Raw genomic sequence first — 18,485 nt, forward strand, 5'->3', positions numbered from 1 at the left:
AGGGGCTGGACTATATTTTGAAGAAGAAAAAATGAACGAATTCCTATGCCCCACAAATAACCCAGAGCTGCATTTTAAATAAAAGGACGCATTCTACTCATGTAAAAACATACTGATTCCCGGACCATCCGTGGGCCAGATTTAGAAGGCTATTGGGATCCGAACCCCGGTCCTTAGTTTGCCTACCCATGGGCTAGATGGACCAATAATCTGATTCAGTACAAGGCAGCTTCCTATGGTCCTAGGAGTGAGCACAAGAGACAAGCCCTTCTCTGTGAGAGTGTGTCCACTCTGGGATGCCCTCCTAATCAAAATCCACTGGGCTGCCTTTGTGTGTATTGTCTGCCAAACATGAAAGGTATTATTTTAAATGGGTTTTTAACCCCTAATTTTACTGCGACCCCTGATTTTATTGTCTTTTTGATGTGTAACATATTTTGCTCTTGCCGCCGCTAGGTTTGCATTTTGTTTTAAGTGCTGCTTTTAACTTGTAACTGCTGTTAGAAACGACACTTGCATTCTTATTGATTATATGGTTTTTATGAAAATGTTGCACGCCACTCTGGGTACTTTAGGTAGAAGAATGGGATATAAATAAATTATTATTATTTTACAGCAGTCAAGCAGCCGCATAATTGGACAGTATTGCAAATGGCACCGACCGTAGCGCAGGGTTAAGAGATTTACTATTATTGATCTGACGACTAGGCGGTCCAGATTAAGCAAGGGTCCCCCGAGAATGCAGCAGTATTGCAGGATGGTAGTCTTCAGGTGAGCCGTGAGGATGCTTTTGAAGGTTTGTGAGATTCTGGCCGACTTCCCTCTTGCCCTTCTGGCTGCAAGAGCCGCTGCTGTTCTTGGGGGAGACTGTTTGACCCCTGTAGACTTGAGCCTGGTGCTCGCATAATCCAAACTTGCTGAGCAAGATGAAGACATCCCTTCGGAAAGCTTTGGTAAAGATAGCATAGAGGAACGGGTTGGCACAAGAGTTGAGTGGATAGAACAGGACCAGCAGGATTTTCGAGTTGCTGACTGTTATTAAAGGTTTGTTCATAATAGCAGATAAAGCATAGAATGAGATTGGTGCCACACATAAGAAGTCAGTAAAAATCAGCACAGCCATCCTTTTGGCAATGATGGTGTCCTTGTCTCCTGATTTGTACTGGGGATTCCGCACAGTGATATAGATCTTTATGTAGCAGGCACAAATGACAATGAAAGCAATGATGTTCAGCATCAAAACAATGACGACATAGGCTTGACCCAAGGGCGTTTCGGTATCCATGGGAAGGCAGATACTGACTTTGCCGTAGCTGCTGACTCCAACCAGTGGTAAAAGGGCAAGAAGGAAACACATCAGCCAGCCAGCCAACATGATAACAGAAGCATGCAAGAGATGGATTTTCTTGTCCAAGCGCATCGCAAAGGTGATAGCATACCAGCGTTCCAGGGTGATTGCAGTCAAGGTGAAGACAGACAACTCACTAGCAAAGACAGTGAAGAAGCCCGCTGTGCTGCAGCCGGGCCCAGTCTGCCAGTCAATAGCATGGTTGTAGTATTCTGATCGAGTGTAAAGATCCACCGAAGCAATCAGGAGAAGGTATAATCCCATACAGAAATCAGCAAAGGCCAAGTTGCACATCAGGAATCGTGGGACGGTCAACTTGTAATGGCTGGTGAGGAGAATGAAGAGAACAAAAACATTGCCCATAATGGCTAGCAGGTTCACAAACCACACCACGACCCTTAGAAACTTGTAGCCCATGATGTCTTCGCAAGGGTTGAACTCGTCAGGTCCTGGCGTGCAGCTGATGTCGTCCGTGCCCGCACAGATAATGTAGTCATAATGGCTGTCAAATGTTGGCATGCTCTCCTCTTGAGGGTTCTTGAGCTCCTGGCCAAACCCAACCTCTTTGTTGTCGTGTTCTTCAAGAAAGACAAAGTAATGAGAATTCCCACGAACATCTCTACCAAATTTGGAGTTCTCGTCATACACGGCCTCGGTGAGGTCTGAATAATCTTCTGCATAGTCTTGGTAAAAGGGGCCCCTGAAGGCAGTGGCAGATCTTCTCTTGCGGAAGTTGTGAGTATTAGTATGGTTGCAGAACAGTGACTCCAGCAGTCTAAAAGGACAGAGGAAAAGAAGAATTGCCACTAAGGTATTTAGTTCTAGCAAATGAGGTGATGGGAAGCTATTCATTGTAATCTAGGCATAAGAAATATATTATTCAAGGGATTTTGGACCCAAACTACTACCTGAGACCTTCTCTAAATATGACACATACATAACTGAATAGCATTTCACATTAAACATGCTATTAAACATCCTACAATGAAAAGTCTACAAGGCTGCTTAAATTAGACATTACAAATCAGTGGGTGGATGCATGGGTGGAAATCTTAATTCTAATAATTTTGAACTATAGCAGGGGTTCAGGATAAAACCCAACAAAACAAAGCAAAACAAAAGCAAGAAAGGAATACTGATGGCTTTTCTGCAGTGGCTCCCCACTTGTGGAATCGTCTCTCCCCAGGGAGACTCACCTGGTGCCTTCATTACATATTTTTAGGCCCCAGGCAAAAATATTCCTCTTCTCCCAAGTCTTTAGCTAATTAAACTGGCATGTCCAAAGTCCGTTTCGGGGGCCTAATCCGGCCTGTCGGTTGGACTACTGCAATGCGCTCTATGTGGGGCTACCTTTGAAGGTGACCCGGAAACTGCAATTAATCCAGAATGCGGCAGCTAGACTGGTGACTGGGAGTGGCCGCCGGGACCACATAACACCGGTCCTGAAAGGCTTACATTGGCTCCCAGTGCGTTTCCGAGCACAATTCAAAGTGTTGGTGCTGACCTTTAAAGCCCTAAACGGCCTCGGCCCAGTATAACTGAAGGAGCGTCTCCACCCCCATCGTTCTGCCCGGACACTGAGGTCCAACGCTGAGGGCCTTCTGGCGGTTCCCTCACTGCGAGAAGCAAAGCTAGAGGGAACCAGGCAGAGGGCCTTCTTGGTAGTGGCGCCCGCCCTGTGGAACGCCCTCCCATCACAGGTCAAGGAGATAAACAACTACCTGACATTCAGAAAATACCTGAAGGCAGCCCTTTTTAGGGAAGTTTTTAATGTGTGATATTTTTGTATCTGATTTTTGTTGGAAGCCACCCAGAGTGGCTGGGGAAATCCAGCCAGATGGGTGGGGTACAAATAATAAATATTATTATTATTATTATTATTATTTAATCTGCCCCGCCCCCCTGTGGCAGTATATGTCCTGCAGTAAAAACCTTTAAAAAGCTCAACAACTTTGGTCGGCCCTCATGCATGTTCCCTTCATCAAATCTGGCCCTCTTTGAAAAAAGTTCAGGCACCCCTGATCTATGGCCTTTTAAACTGTGTGTGAGAGGGTTATTGTTTTTGTTTGTTATTATGGTATGTAATTTTTGTGTTTTTTATATTGTAAACTGCAATGTGATCTTTGGATGAAGGGCAGTATAGAAATTTAATTAATAATATTATTAATAATTAAAATCTAGGGTGAAAAGAATGGATTTGGCCTGGCACCTAAATGATGATCAGCAGAATGCAGAGTCCTTTGGAGAAGGAATTCCAGAGTTGGGGTGCCACCCCAGAATAGGCCCTTTCTCTAGAAGTCACCGGCCTTATGAAAGTGGGGCACAGCTGAAGATGGACCTTGGGAAATTATCTCAGTTGCTGGGCATGTTCATGAGACACCGTGGCCCCAGATGGTTTTAGAATTTAATTTAAATTGTTAAGACTTACCCCTTGGCTTTCTTCCAGTTCTTGAAAGCACAGCAGTGACTTTGGTATGACAGCTCAGCATTAGCAAGATAAGGAAAAGTCTGTATAGGGGGGAATTTCTTTAGGGCCCAGGTATTTTTAGCCATCAGTTCTTTAAGATTTTCCAGTCCTCTTCCTGGAAGAGTGGTGATACCTGTCTGAGAGACATCGCTGAGGATATGCATAGAGAAAAATGAGGGGTAATATGTTAGATCATATTTTCTTTAAGTGCTTCATAACTCATGGATGGCAGAAAAATCCACAGTCAGGGCACCTGATCTGTGTACTGGATCTTTGAGTGGGAATGCAACTCCATCCAAAACAAGCAGTTGTTCTATCTTCCAGACAGGGGCACACCACCTACCCATAAAACCTCCATCTTCCCATCATTCAGACTCAGTTTATTGGCCCTCATCCAGTCCACCACTGCATTCAGGCCCTCATCCAGGGCTTGCAGTAAGCCTGATCTTTATTAAACTGTTGCAACAGCGTCCCCACTCACCACACCCAGGAGGGAGGCAAACCCTAAACAATGGTGCACATCATATAGACTTTTAAAATTTCCCATCCTGCAGCCCAAGACCACCTCCTAAAACATCATACATACATCACAGGAGGTGGTCTACAGCAGAAATCCTGTCTGCCAGGATACCTGATAATGGTCACTGATTGCATTACCTGGGCAGCCTGGCCATTCTTTTGTGATGGTTAATACTTTAGTCCCTGAATCCAGGTCACAGGCTCACCCTATTCATAAACAAACACACCCTTAAGACAGGATTTGTAAGCAAAGAAGACAACGGGGAGGCTTTCCCATTTCCTCCCTCCTTGCAGAGAAATGTCTGAGGTGAATTTGGGAGAGTCAAAATGGCTTCAGGACTGCTCTCCTGTACTATTTCAGACACATGGTTTGTATACTTATGTATGTTAAGGGTACTGAGAGCTACAATTCCCAGAGTTTCCAGGGAAGAGGGTTTGACCATGAAACTACTCTGGGAAATACAGTCTCCTAGCAACTCTCAGCACTTTTAAAGAACTATGGTCTCCCAGATTTTTGGAGGGGAAGCCATGACTGGTTTAAGTTGGGATGATACCCTTTTAAATGTATTGTGCAGATGGGGCCTTCATTCATTCAAACTGTCAGTTGCTGCTTCTCACATTCGTCAAGCATTTGCCTCAGGACCTCAGTCTGAAAGAGAAAGTCCCACTCTGTTGCTGACCGTAAAGTGGTCATTCTTGAACAAAGGACCTTCAAGGGGAGACTCTAAGCTAAAGCTGCAGAATTGCAGCGTTAAGTTCAACTCCTGTACTTGGGACTTGTATCAACAGAAAGGGTTTTATTTTAACTCATTGCAGGTGCTGGTTAGCTTATGAACGCCAAATTCACACTGCTTTGTGAATTTAATGTAATTATCACAGTCTGTATCCCTGCTGCTACCCAATATAATTTCCCTTCTGATGTCTGCCTGAGTCTTGAAATCTAAGCATTCTTGAGGAGGGGGCATAACTCAGTGGAAGGACATCTGCTTTGCATGCAGAAAGTCCCAGGTTCAAATTCCGGCCATCTCCAAGCAGAGCTGGGAGAGAATTCTGGTCTGAAATCCTTGAAAGCTGGTGCCAGTCAGTGTAGTCCAGTCAAAGGCAACTATGGGGTGCGGCGCTCAGCTCACTTCAGGCCGAGCAAGCTAAGAGGAAGGCACATTTGGCAAACCCTCACCATGATCAAATCCCTATTGGAAACCTATGTCCCCACTGAGGAAAGACGTGTGGATCCAGAATTGGCCTCCACAGTCACTTACGGATTCACTGCTAAGACCGTGTTCATGGAAGACAATCTTACTTGGCTACGAGTGATCACCAAAGAAGAAAGGAAAGATGACTGCCTCTGACAGGAGAATGTATCACTCTGATCTCGATCCACCTTCACTGCTTACCCATTTGTCTCCTGCTTCAGTTGCAAGTGAAAATTTGGACCTTAAAAGCCCTAAATGAAATTGGATAAAGAACCACCTGCTCCCATATCAGCCTGCCTCAGCTTTAAGATGTACCTTAGAGGCCTTGTGCTCTGGGAGGGGAACTACAGCTCCAAGAATTCTTGTGGGGAGCCATGGACTGTCTGAAGTTGTATCACAGTGCTTTAACTGAATGTGGCCTCTGTCAGGTAAATGATGAAGTTCTTTCTCATGTCATCTCCATCACTTTTGGGGACTTGCCAGTGTGGGAAGCAACTGTGTAACTCACCTGAATGGCACAGTTCCTCTCTACAGGCGTTACTTATATTGGTGTGTGATCCAGCTATGGAGGTAAATGCTCCATGTTATTATGGCAACATACTAAAAGCTACTAGATAGTTTGACATTAATACCCTGCTAAATCCAGTGTGGAGTGCCTGTCGGAAGCTCTGTAACAGACCTCTACTTAACTAATACCACTGCAAGATTCTTCAGGGTTCAGAAGGACCCAAAGTTCTCAAGTCGCTTTTCTTAAGGTGCTTACATACACGAGCCAGTAAAAGAATAACCCCGCTAGGATTAATCAGATGAGTAAACCAGGTGATGTAATATTAAAAGGATGCTTTCTCAAGTATGTTTTACAAAGGCTGCAAGGCTGGCTCTAGGGATGCCAGGTGTCAAGCAGAATTCAAAATGGGACTTCAGAAACAAGCAATTCCTTTTCAATTCCATGATTTCATGGTGGTGGAATGTGAGGGGGTGCAACTTCAAGGATTTTAGCTTTCATTATATACACGCCCTCCCCATGCAGGAATTTCTTTTGGAAACATTGGGTCAGTGGTGGACCTACATTTCAGGGGCCCTGAAGCTTGAACGGTCATGGGGGCCCCTTCACTGCCCGCAATGAGCGCTGGCTAACCACTGTTATCTTCTTCAGTAGGGTTGACAGATCAGCATATCTTTACATCTGTGCTACTGACTGTCGAATTTTGGGATTGTTGAAATGTATACAACAAATAATTAATCAATTTGAGGTGTGCCACTCAAAGTGGGTCTACGAGACTCAAACTTTTGAAGCAATGTGTGAACTAAAGTTGCTCCTGGGGCTCCTCCTGGATTGGGGGCCATGAAACTTAAGCTTCATTAATTTCATAGTAGACCAGCCCCTGCATATGCACTCACTCCTTGCCCAGCTGTGTTGGGGCACTTGGTTGTGCCCCCTCAAAGGTTCATTTGTTTGATATCTGTTTGATATAGTACGTTCTGGCAGTCATAATGCTTTAGAAGGTAACAGCATTTGAATTTGCAAGGATGTGAACCACAATTGCTGATGGGTGATTTAATTAGAGCTCTTACTGGTAAACAAAAATATATTCTCTCTCTCTCTCTCTCTCTCAATCTATACAGATGAGAGAGAGAGAGAGAGAGAGAGAGAGAGTACATTGACAGTGAAATCCTATACTTGTTTACTCAGAAGCCCCAGTGAATTCAATGGGACTTATTCACTAGTAAGTGTGTAAAGGATCGCAGCCTAAAAGGATAATCTTCTAGGAGGGAAACCAAAAAACCCCAAGCAGGATTGCTGGATGTGAAGACAGTAAAAGTAAATAAAACTGATTTTAAGTTTAAAAAGAACAATGACATGTGACTATATAATTAAGGAGAAACAAACATCAAACTCAAAATCAAATTTATAAAGACTTAGGTTTAATAAAACAGATTAGAATTCAATTCCCCCTTTTTGCAGCAGAGTTTTCATCTGGTTTACATTATTTTTATTTTTCTGCACAACCTTGGCCGTAACAATTTTCACAAATTCGGAAGTTCAGCCAGTATAAAAACAATGTGCCTTATTAAATAATCTCTGAACTCTTCTACTGTGTTATTAAATCTACTTATTTAAGCAACTGATGCCCTACATAACTTGATGATGTAATTTTTATTACTTTGTTTTTGTCCTTTCACTATTCCCTAACATACTACGCTCAAATTTGCCACATACAGCATCTGACTTGGATTCAAACATGCCCCCCTGTTTATGGAAGGAAGTCGATCCCATAAAAGATCACAAGGGAGGTGACTTTGGTTGAGTCCCCATTTCTGTTCCTGCACCCTATAAAAGCTGCCCCAGAGGGTTGGGAGACCCTCTCGGGAGCTGTGGGGGGCAATGGTTCTGACCTTTCTCCAGTGGGGTAGAACTCCATTCATGGGGAGTTATCATACTATGTTTAAAGGTAAACATTTTCTTAGGGCAATCTTAGAAGACACAAGCAGTGAAATATATAAAAACTACAATCTACTGCAACATAGCATAAACGTAACACTCCAAATAAAAATGTCGGTAATATACTGTCACTGACATTTTGATGCACATGCAGTAAGTAAAACACATGTCTGCGCTCTTTTGCACTTCCTAGTTTGTCTGTTTGGTTTGTTTTTTTTTTTTTTGCATCCTGTCAAACTCCATCCAGTGGTGTGGATGGAAAAACGAAAATGTGTGTTAATATTGCCAAAAGCACACACAGAAAATTTGGATATGAGCGTTTGTGATCCCAATTGGGAAGCACCCAATGCAGTATCTTCACTTATTCCGTGTGTGTGTGTGTGTGTGTTTTAGATCGTGAGCTCAGACTTTGGGCAGGGCATGTCTGTTTTACTTTGTATCACTTTTGTATAGCATCTAGTGTATTTCAGGAACTTTTAACAAATAACAATAAATTAACAGACCTTACAACGATGCAGTGCTTACATTGTGTTTGAGAAAGAGGGAAGGCCTCTTTGAAGATGCAGCCTGAAGGTTTTGTAAAAAATTCATGTATAGGGTAAATACTGCGGGAGGAATTCATGCTAAGGTGATCGTTCCAGGGCTTCTGCTACAACAACAACAACAACAACAACAACAACAACAACAACAACAACAACAACAACTGTACCCTGCCCATCTGACTGGGTTGCCCCAGCTACTCTGAGCAACTGCTGGGACTCATTAGTTGAAGGGAAATATACACAGTTAAACAAACAAACAAACATATATACATATATACATTTTGGCCAAATTGTGAGAGGCAGTGAAGGATAGGCGTGCCTGGCGTGCTCTGGTCCATGGGATCACGAAGAGTCGGACACGACTGAACGACTGAACAACAACAACAACAACAACAACAACAACACACACACACACACACACACACACACACACACACATATATTCTATGCTGTTTCCTGATGCCAGGCAGGACTTTGGATAGGCCAAATTTTTCCGTGTATAAGACGATGTTTTTCTTTTGCTAATTTTTTAAAGTAAAAAAATTGAGGGTCGTCTTAAACACGGATGGTGAATGCACAGGGGTTTAGGCTCAGGCTCGGGTCTGAGTCTGGGCTCTGGCGGCCTGGGCTTGGGCTTGGGCTCTTGAAATATGGCAACCCTAACCCTAACACAGCTCAACAACTTTGGCCAACTTCCATCAAAAAAGCTCGTGCGACCTCCCCACCCCCCACCCCAAAAAGCTCAAAGTTGTTCTGTTTGATGTTTAAAATATTGATTTCTTAATTTTGGCTTCAAAAAACTAGGGGTCCTCTTATACATGGGGGCATCTTATACATGGAAAAACACATGTAGAAGAAGTGTGCATGCACACGAAAGCTCATACCAAGAACAAACTTAGTTGGCCTCTAAGGTGCTACTGGAAGGATTTTTTTTTTTTTTTTTTACTATGGCAGACCAACACGGCTACCTACCTGTAAATGGAAAAACACAGTAAGTACATAAAACAGCCTGCTAGATCAGGCATAAAGCCCACCTAGTCCAGCATCCTAGACTCACAATGACCAGTCAGATGCCTATGAAATGCCCCAAGGAAGGACCCAAGCTTATCTCAGATCCTCCAATGTCAGAGGTCCCCCAACCCTCTGGTAGGGACGCTCTGTCAATGCTGCAGCCCCCTAACACTTATATGAAGAAAACATAATAAAGTATAATAACCATGACCACGAACGGCTGTTTGCTTTCGTTCTCAGTGCCAAGCATGAAAAAAGGATTTCAAATGGACTGCATATTTAAAGTTTTGACAGCTTTCATATTTTGAAGTTTGGTACTCTGCGTTTTCCTTGCAAGTGCCAATCTAGTTGGTGCTGAAGCAACTTAGTAACACAAAGCAGATTGTCAAGAAACCATTTTGGTATGAATATATTTTCATAAATGCCTATCTATGATCTCAATGCATTGGATGCTAGAAACGAATTCATTGCAGCATTCCCTATTTTGGCCAACAACACCTGAAAACAATTACATGTTGTTGCTTTGGAAAACAGTTGGCATGGTGCGCAGCTTTGAAAGCCGCTTTAGGAACACCAGCCACCTGCAAAACAATCGCTAGCACCAGCACTGCGCTGACCTTTAAAAAAGAAGAAGCCATAAAATAGATAATGAACACATAACTGAAAATTAACCACTAAGCAGCACATATTTAATTGATGCCAATGAAGAAGATAACATCCCAACATGTTAAGATGCTTTATACTATCCCACTCTGTTACCTAAAGTTGTTTTCCAGATCAGGGATTGGTTCTCAAAAGTGCAGCATGGCGAACACATCTTGTACTGAGTGCTGGTCCCTCAGACAGGTTCAGTAGGTCAGTTTATGAATAACACTGAAGAGCAATGCAGACTTCATCTATCTCTCCCAGTGGAGGCTGGTTCATTTGGGCAAATGAGGCATGGCCCCACCAACCTCAGTCTGTTGGTCTCCCTGCCTTCCACCCTACCAATTCTAACAGCCACCACTGATCACTTCTTATGTTAAGCCAGACGGGGTGTCCTTGTGCAAACATGCTCAGGACTAAAATGGGGGAAGGTGTATTCCCACTGAAAGCCGGGACCTCAGATCCTTGCTGAAAATAGCAGGGGGTCAGAATAACTCACTCTGTGCCTTCTCCCCCAAATCCCTAAAACTGGCCCAGACATATCCTTATCAGCAGAGGGAAGCACATAGACACAAGGCCTGGGAACACAGAGGAGAGGCCATTGAATTGACTGAGTGGGAAGTGTCTACAGCTAACTTTCTGCTTGGCGAACCCAACAAGATGCCTGGTGGTTGACTCTGGGTCCTCTCACCGTCCAGTTTCCTGGGGGGAAAAATTATTTTGGCAGCAAAAGAGGCCTGTTCCTTTGCCACCATAGCAAGGGAGAGGGAAAATGGCAGCGTGGCGGGCAGTGAGATCAAAATTCTACCCTCTATCCTCCCCATTTGGATTTGGGTCTGAAAGGCCAAGCAAAATTGTGGAAGCATCGAGGTCTAGTGGTAAACAAACACAATTTGTGACACTGCACAACATCATTGCTTATCACAGAGCCTGTCCGCTAAGGCCTTAGATTGTGTTTTCCCAGCTTTGTGGAGCATGCAAAATATACAGTAAAGTGATTTTAACACAGCAAGATATACAGCAAAGATAGAGTAAGACTGTTTAAAATAAATGCCTTTAATCCTATTAAATATGTCATGATCTGATTAGCAGAAAGGGTCCGTGGGTCAGAATAGGTCTGTAATACTCATTATACCTTGTTTTTCCATATTTCTCACAGCCAACCTCAGAATGAAAGCGAAGCCTCCTCAGGGAAGGGAAGGCTCAGGAGTTGGCAAATCGCTAACTCCAAAGTCTCTCCGTTTATTTTTAACGTTGGGTGAAATGTTTCCCTTGTGCCCAAAGAGTTAATATTTCGGTTGAATTTGGAACAGTGCATGCTACAAAAGGTGATCAAATCATGAACCTCGTTTTGTTTTTGCTGAACTCGTCCAGAACTTGAGCTCTTTTGTTTGGAACTTAGGCAGCTGTGCTGGCTGACACAGTTGGTAGATTATACCGATTGGGCCTCTGAATCCTAGCCAAGATCTCATTATGCGAAGAGCAGCAAGTGCGTAATCGTTCTTCTGAGGCTGGAAGAGAACTGTTGACTAGGACCCTTCTGCTGTGTTTCTTGCTTATTTCTGAGGATGGATCACGGTGACCGAAAAACACAGCTACGTAATCAATGGCACTTGCCTCAGCTACAGAAAGAGGGGTGGCGTAAGGCCCACGGGTCACTAGCAGAGCAACTGTTTTGCATGCAGAAGATCCCAGGTTCAATTCCCAGCACCTCCTGGTAGGGCTGGGAATGTCCCCTGTTTGAAATCCTGGACAGCCACTGCCAGCCGGACAATACTCACCTTGGTGGGCTACCAGACTGACTTGGTAAAAGGCAACTTCCTATGTTCCCACGAACTTGCGTTAACACACAGCCTCTGCAACCACTGTTTGGAAGGCAGCTCTCGAAGTGTGAAAGTCTGCCCTTATCAAGGCAAACATCTTCTATAACAGGGATGTGCTTTTTGGACTCCAACTCCCATCAACCCTACTCAGGTTGGCCAATGGTTAGGGTTGATGGAAACCCACCAATTATTTGCATGTGAACACTGGGAATACATGTCAAGCCTCTCCTTTTTTGGGGGGGGGGGATATAAATCACTACAGGTAGAGCTTACCTGAATACAACGCTATCAGCCCAAAAGCTTGGTGAAAAGAAAAGCCTTAACGGAGCATCAAAAACCCAACAGAAGGATGTGTTGTGGAAAGGTGGATGATCGGCTAGCCTCTGTTCTTATTTTTATTATGTGTTTTTTATATTGTGCTTTTATGTTGTGAACAGCCAAGATCTATGGGTATAGGGCGGTATATGCATTTTAATAACAACAACAACAACAACAACAACAACAACAACAACAACAACAACCAGGCTTCTTGAGGCAAGCAGTTATACAAAGCAGGGTCAAACCAAAAAGGTACCATATTCCAGCTAAACCAACTTTCAGTGTCAGTAGGGCACAAAGTACAGCCTCAGATTAGAACAGGCTGGCTGGCTCATGAGTTTGGCACTACATCACTAGCGAAATGTCAGGGACTGCTGGGAAGCTGACGAGTGTGCACCAGGGGAAGGAGGGATGAAGTCTGACACGGGAGACGAGACCAGTGATTTGTGGGGAACTGTACTGGCCAGGAGGCAAGAATCGTAGGCAGGGGAAGCGTCAAAGATGAAGGGTGGAGCACAGGATGAGTTGGAATAAGATGGAAAGAGGCAAGTCAGGCAAGTGAAGGGCCGGGTGCTTTCCCACTTTCTCCTGTACTACTGTCCCCCAGAACCAGGAGGGGACTGAAAAGGGATGAGCAGAGGAAACTCCCATGCCGGTGCAGTCTCTGCTTGCATGCACGAAGCTCGTTGGGGCAAGTACCGGTACATAAACTGGTGGAGCAGAAGCAGTCCCCTGGTGCAGCAACTGCTCCATTGACTGCGGACCTGGGAACAGATTGTTGTGCAAGAGTATCCAGAGCTGTAGAAGCGATTGTTGAGTGTTATCTTTGACAATCAAGAGTTAACTATCTGCTGTGCTTGTTCCTTTGGCTGGGAAGCGCCCTTGACACGAAAGACACATTATGTGAAACAACCACCAGAGGATGCTTAGAGCAGTGTTTTTCAACCACTGTTCCGCGGCACACTAGTGTGCCGCGAGATGTTGCCTGGTGTGCCGTGGGAAAATTACTTTATATATAGTCAACATAGGCACAGAGTTAATTTTTTTAACATTTTCTAATGGTGGTGTGCCTCGTGATTTTTTTCATGAAACAAGTGTGCCTTTGCCCAAAAAAGGTTGAAAAACACTGGCTTAGAGCACCATTAAATAACAAAGCTATAATTTCAAGGTATCTCTCCTCACTCTTACTCACAGTAGGCTTGGACCGCTTTGCACACCCAAAAAAGCATCTTCATCAATAACTCTCAGATATTTGTTCTTATTCAGATACCTGCAAAGGGGAAAGATAGCACCAATAATTAGCTGATAGCAGTATCTTATATTTTAAGAGATTGTATGGGAATAGTAAAAAGTTTTTAAAAAAGTCAGACTGGGAAGCTAGGTCAGTTGATGCTGAATATCAGGCCCACTTTCTTCATCAAGGGCTCCTAATAGAACATTCACTGAAGCCTATGGACAGGATTCCCCTAAGGAGCCTCACCAGCAGCTACCGCCCTATGCCCCCCAAAATTGGTTGGGGTGTGTGTGTCAGGATAACTCCCAGAACAGTGGTCAGAAGGAGGGGAGGGGTGGATTGTTCCATCCAGCAAGCTAAAATCCTGATACACACAGAATGTTCATTTCCCTTCCTCCCAAAGGAGCCCAGGGTGGGAAACAACAAGTGATAAGACAATAAAATACCTTATTTTTTTATTTTTTTTAAACCAATTCCAGAAAAGATTCAGATTAGAAAAAAACATATTAAAAGGCTTGTTGAAGGAGCAATGTCTCCAATAGACATTGATTCTAATATTCAAGGAACCTGTGACCTGAGCTATCTCAAGAGACAGCAGCAAGCAAAGATCCAGATGCTCAGGTGCTCGCTCCCAGGGAAGATCTTCCCCAGTCCTCCCAGTGCTGCAGAGATAAAATGGGTGTATAATCTCCAGCAATAATGAATGTATAATCTGTCAACCAAGGTGAGAAACTTGTGGTACCCGAGCTCTCTTTTTGATATGTAGAAATGGCATGGCAATGGACACCAGTGAACAGGATTGTGAGATCCCTGATCAACCATAAAAATTAGTTCCACTTGTATTCAGCGCTTAGGAAAACGGCATATAATACAATAACATGCATCATAATGTGTATACAATGTTGAAAAAATGTTCGCATTTTTAGTAGAACGGCGGGGGTGCTTCTAATGAGAATTAGAAAAGAAAAAAAGTCAATGTAGATAAGGGCAACAAGATGTTAAGAAAATCTGGACTCTATCTGGAAGCACCCAAAGTTCTTCATATATAAAGTTGCAGTAGCATTGCTTTTTTTCTGTGGCTTTATGGATTTTAAACATTCCAACAATACAAAAACTGGAGTGTGCCTGAAGTTGGTAAGTGCCTTAGAAAGATTAAACGTGGTGCTGTTTAAAAACAAACAAACAAACAAACAAAACAAAAAGCCATTGCAAATTAAAAACATTGAACAAAAAACGTTTGACAACTGAGGTATGGATGGGAAGTTTGCTCTGCTAGAATGAAGTATGAGAAGACATTTCTGCCTTGAATACTAAAAATCAATGGAAGATGAATACCGTAATTGCTGTTGTTGTTGTTTTAACAAGTCCCTTCTCTGTTATTTTGGACTTCGTTGGAAAACTGAAACGTAGCTATCTGGTTCTACCAAGAAGGCAACACAGAATTTCAAACCAATGGCACGTTCATAACAATGCCTTAGCAAGGAGGGGCTGCAATGACAGCTGCCAACTTCAACATCTATGAGCCAGAATGTAGGATTTCCTGATGTTAATGGATTTCAGTTGCTTAAACCTTTTCTTTTAATAGTATCCAAAAGGATTTTTCTTGCTAACTCATTTTAATGTTATGTTTTTGTTGGTACAACATCTAGAGAACTTATTTTAATAAATGTTAAAGATGATTAATAAAGAAAGTAAGACAAAACATGCCAAAGGGCATACAGACGTTTAAGGGACTGTCTAGTTTGGCCCTTGTCTGTGCTCCCTGTGGGGGGAGTTCTCCTTTCCATTTACAGCAGGGAGGGACATTTATGAGTAAAGATTTGGAAGATGGTCTGCACAGACGGTCTTCTGTCTGTGCAAGCAAGCATCTGTGCACACGCACACAAGTCTGGCCTCTTTTGTCTAGTTACCAATAGCATGAGCATCACATAAGGAGGTGCAAAAATAAATTGAGGGGTGGGACGATCTGAATGGTAGACAGATTACCCTATCTATGTGCCGTTCTAAATCTTACACATATTCTGAAAAGGCTCTGACCTTGTTTTCTTTCTTTGATCTGAGGAATTTATTATTATTACTATTCTAAGGGGATTGAATGGCTTAAAATAGCCTTCTATGATGATAAACCTTTTTCTATGAGGGTTAGAAGTTCGAACCGAATTGGTTTTGGAGAAGGATAGTTACTTAGAAGCTGCCCACATCTTTCACAATGGTTTTGTTGGCAGACCACCTCTGTGTTACAAAGGTGACATGAAGGCTGGCAACATCAACCCGGCCGTGCAGGAATCAGACAGACAGGTTATGTATCCACATTTGTGTATCCACAGCAGTGACCAGAGTAAGAATGACCACTCAGAGGAGTGCAGAGAGAAGAAACAACATGGTACACCTGTAGCAGCACAACCGGACAGCTTCATCTGCTACTTCTGCAACAAAACAGGTCTATCAACAGCCACAGCAGGCTCTGCAACCCTCCAAGAGTTTGACTTCACCCCCAAAGGCTCATTCCTCCACTGTCTCCTGAGACAGATGGATGCCAGCCAACCAACCCCTGCTAACTCCATGCCAGAAAGAACATTCTGTTATTCTTTTCTCAACATGTTTTTCTTCAGTGATATATGTAAATGGTGAATGGGCATCACTGGGGTCCCATCAGTGCTCAAAATGACCCAAAAGAGCTTAGTGTCTGTGTCAACCATTTATTTGATGTGGCTGTTCAGATATTTTGGATTTCCTTAAAGGGCTGACTCAAGGCATTTTGAGGCCTGGGATGAAGGACAAGATGGTGCCCCCTTCCAATCCCATTTACAGAAGCCAAATATACTGCCAGTTGAACTTTACTTCAGCATGGGGCAGCATACTACAAAATCATTTAAGGCAGCAGGATAGCTTAGGAGGAGGTACAGGGCAAATCATGTGGCACATACAGCTCTATCCTTGAACCACCTCTCCATTAATTCCTGCCTGTCTCTCCAGCAACCTCTATTTGGGCCATCAAACTATACAAAACAAATAACTTAAAGACCACCCCCCCAAAAAAACCAGACACTTGTGGCTCTCTGGTGATATCTACAAGGATTGAGCACCTTGAAATGCAATTTCTCTCTGCTCCTTTTTTGGAGCTCCACAAGTGGTCCTTCCAAACCTGGAACTATGTTTAATCTGTTGTGTTTGGAATGCAACAAATCCATCTTTCTTCTTCTATTTCTTATCTGGAAGGGCATAAAACGATAGCAGACACCCATCAGGTTGCTGTAGCATGAGTCAAAATAACAGGGCCATCCAAAATTGGCATTCCAGCCTCTCTCAGGTAGGAGCCAATGATCAGATGTTGAAAATCCAAGCCTTGAGAAAGTCTGAAACTTGGTCAGTTTTCTTAGACCGGAGCTGGAACACTGTGCCAAAATGAAAGCAGAGCTGGGCTAGACCAAAGAAGCATCAGAATTTTTCCTAATTCTTGCTGTGCAAGATGACAAGTTGAAGCCAGAGCGGAGTGCAGACCAATTCAGCTTCCAAACAAGAATGAGACAAAGTTCAAGACTATGAAGCAATGGCAGAATGGAGCAGGGGGAAAGGGAGAAAGCTTTTTGCTAAGGCAACATTCCCGTGATAACAAAAAATTGTACATAATATATGAACATCTGGTTGGAGAGGAGGACCAGATTGGCAAAATCTCTTTTAGGAGAGGGAGGCGCAAGGAATTTAGGAACACAGTGCGTGTATATTCAGTAGAAGCATTTGTCTGTAGGTACTATACATTTCAAACACATTCCCCCTTCCCCAACAATCCTAGGAACGATAGTTTGTTAAGAGTGCTGGGAATTGCGCCTCAATAAAGGTAAGCTACAGTTCCCAGAATGTGGGGTGGGAGACATGCTTTAAATATATATGCAACCAAACAGATGAATGGGGAAAGCTTTCAGGCTGGTTTGTCAATGGAAAAGTCCAAGTCACATACCTGTGTCTCACTTACACCCCAACAATTTAGAGTCCTCAACTCTTTAGCTTCCTTCTTTCCACTTCACTTTAAAAGCACTTTGTGTAAGCAACAACCAAACCAACCAAGCTGCTAGAATTACACTTTCAAAAATAAATTTCGCTGTCAGGGCATGTCTTCATTATTTTAGAATCCATTACTAAAATGCTAAAGCAGTTTGTTTTAGTTGCGAGTCCCTGAGCCAAGGAAGCTAATCAGAATTCGTGCTGAAATTACCTAGCGTTACCATATTTTTAAACATTTCTAGCACATCAAGAGACACCAAAAAAAGAACTTGAAAAGCATGCTTTGTGGCTTTTGGCTAGAACCAACACTTGCTCTCTCCCCACAACCCCCCCCCCCCCAATTATATTAGTACTGTCATTCATATGTTTGACTGAAGCTAAGGAGCATCACGTGCCAGTGGAGTTTATTATTTCTGAAAGGAAAGATGGGGTGTAATCCTGTATGGTCATTTTCGATTCCAGTGTATGTGAATTGTCTCCTTTTCCAGGCAATTGTCACTCATGATGACACACCAGTCTGTGATACAAGAGTTTATTTTAAGGTAAGAGAAAGATACTTGTGGGGCTCAATTTTTTCAACACCAATTTATAGTTGACGTTTATGTTATATTTTAAAGCACCATACAATTCAACTGCTCCAAATGGGAGCTCTTTTTAAAAAGAATAAAATAAAGTATGGTCCACAGAAGGGATAAAAACGATACTACAAAAATGCTTGCAAGCCAATTCAGGTGACAAACCAGGAAAAGTTAGGCTAAACCAGATGGGACATTTGTCATGTTAGTTCGGTGCTGCAAAGGGTTAGGAATGCAGGAAGCTGCCTTATAATGAGTCAGACAAATGCTCCATCTAGTCTAATGTTGTCTACACTGACTGGCAGCAGTTTTGTATGTGTGTGCATATGAAGAAGTAAGCAAAAGTAAGTGTCCACACCTACAAA

At 43.1% G+C, this 18,485-nt stretch overlaps 1 protein-coding gene across 1 annotated transcript in view; it reads right to left on the minus strand.

Moving 5' to 3' along the window:
- Positions 1 to 718: 718 nt before the first annotated feature.
- Positions 719 to 18,485, minus strand: part of TSHR (thyroid stimulating hormone receptor) — a 48,408-nt gene continuing 30,641 nt past the window's right edge. Inside the window, exons 9-11 of the mRNA XM_033141752.1 lie at positions 13,502 to 13,579; positions 3,777 to 3,965; positions 719 to 2,123 (exon numbers count right to left, since the gene is read on the minus strand). Of these exons, the coding sequence (XP_032997643.1) occupies positions 719 to 2,123; positions 3,777 to 3,965; positions 13,502 to 13,579 (1,672 nt within the window). The remainder of the gene's footprint in view (positions 2,124 to 3,776; positions 3,966 to 13,501; positions 13,580 to 18,485) is intronic.

The sequence above is a fragment of the Lacerta agilis genome, chromosome 1 (genome assembly GCF_009819535.1).
Source record: "Lacerta agilis isolate rLacAgi1 chromosome 1, rLacAgi1.pri, whole genome shotgun sequence".
Lineage (NCBI taxonomy): Eukaryota > Metazoa > Chordata > Lepidosauria > Squamata > Lacertidae > Lacerta > Lacerta agilis.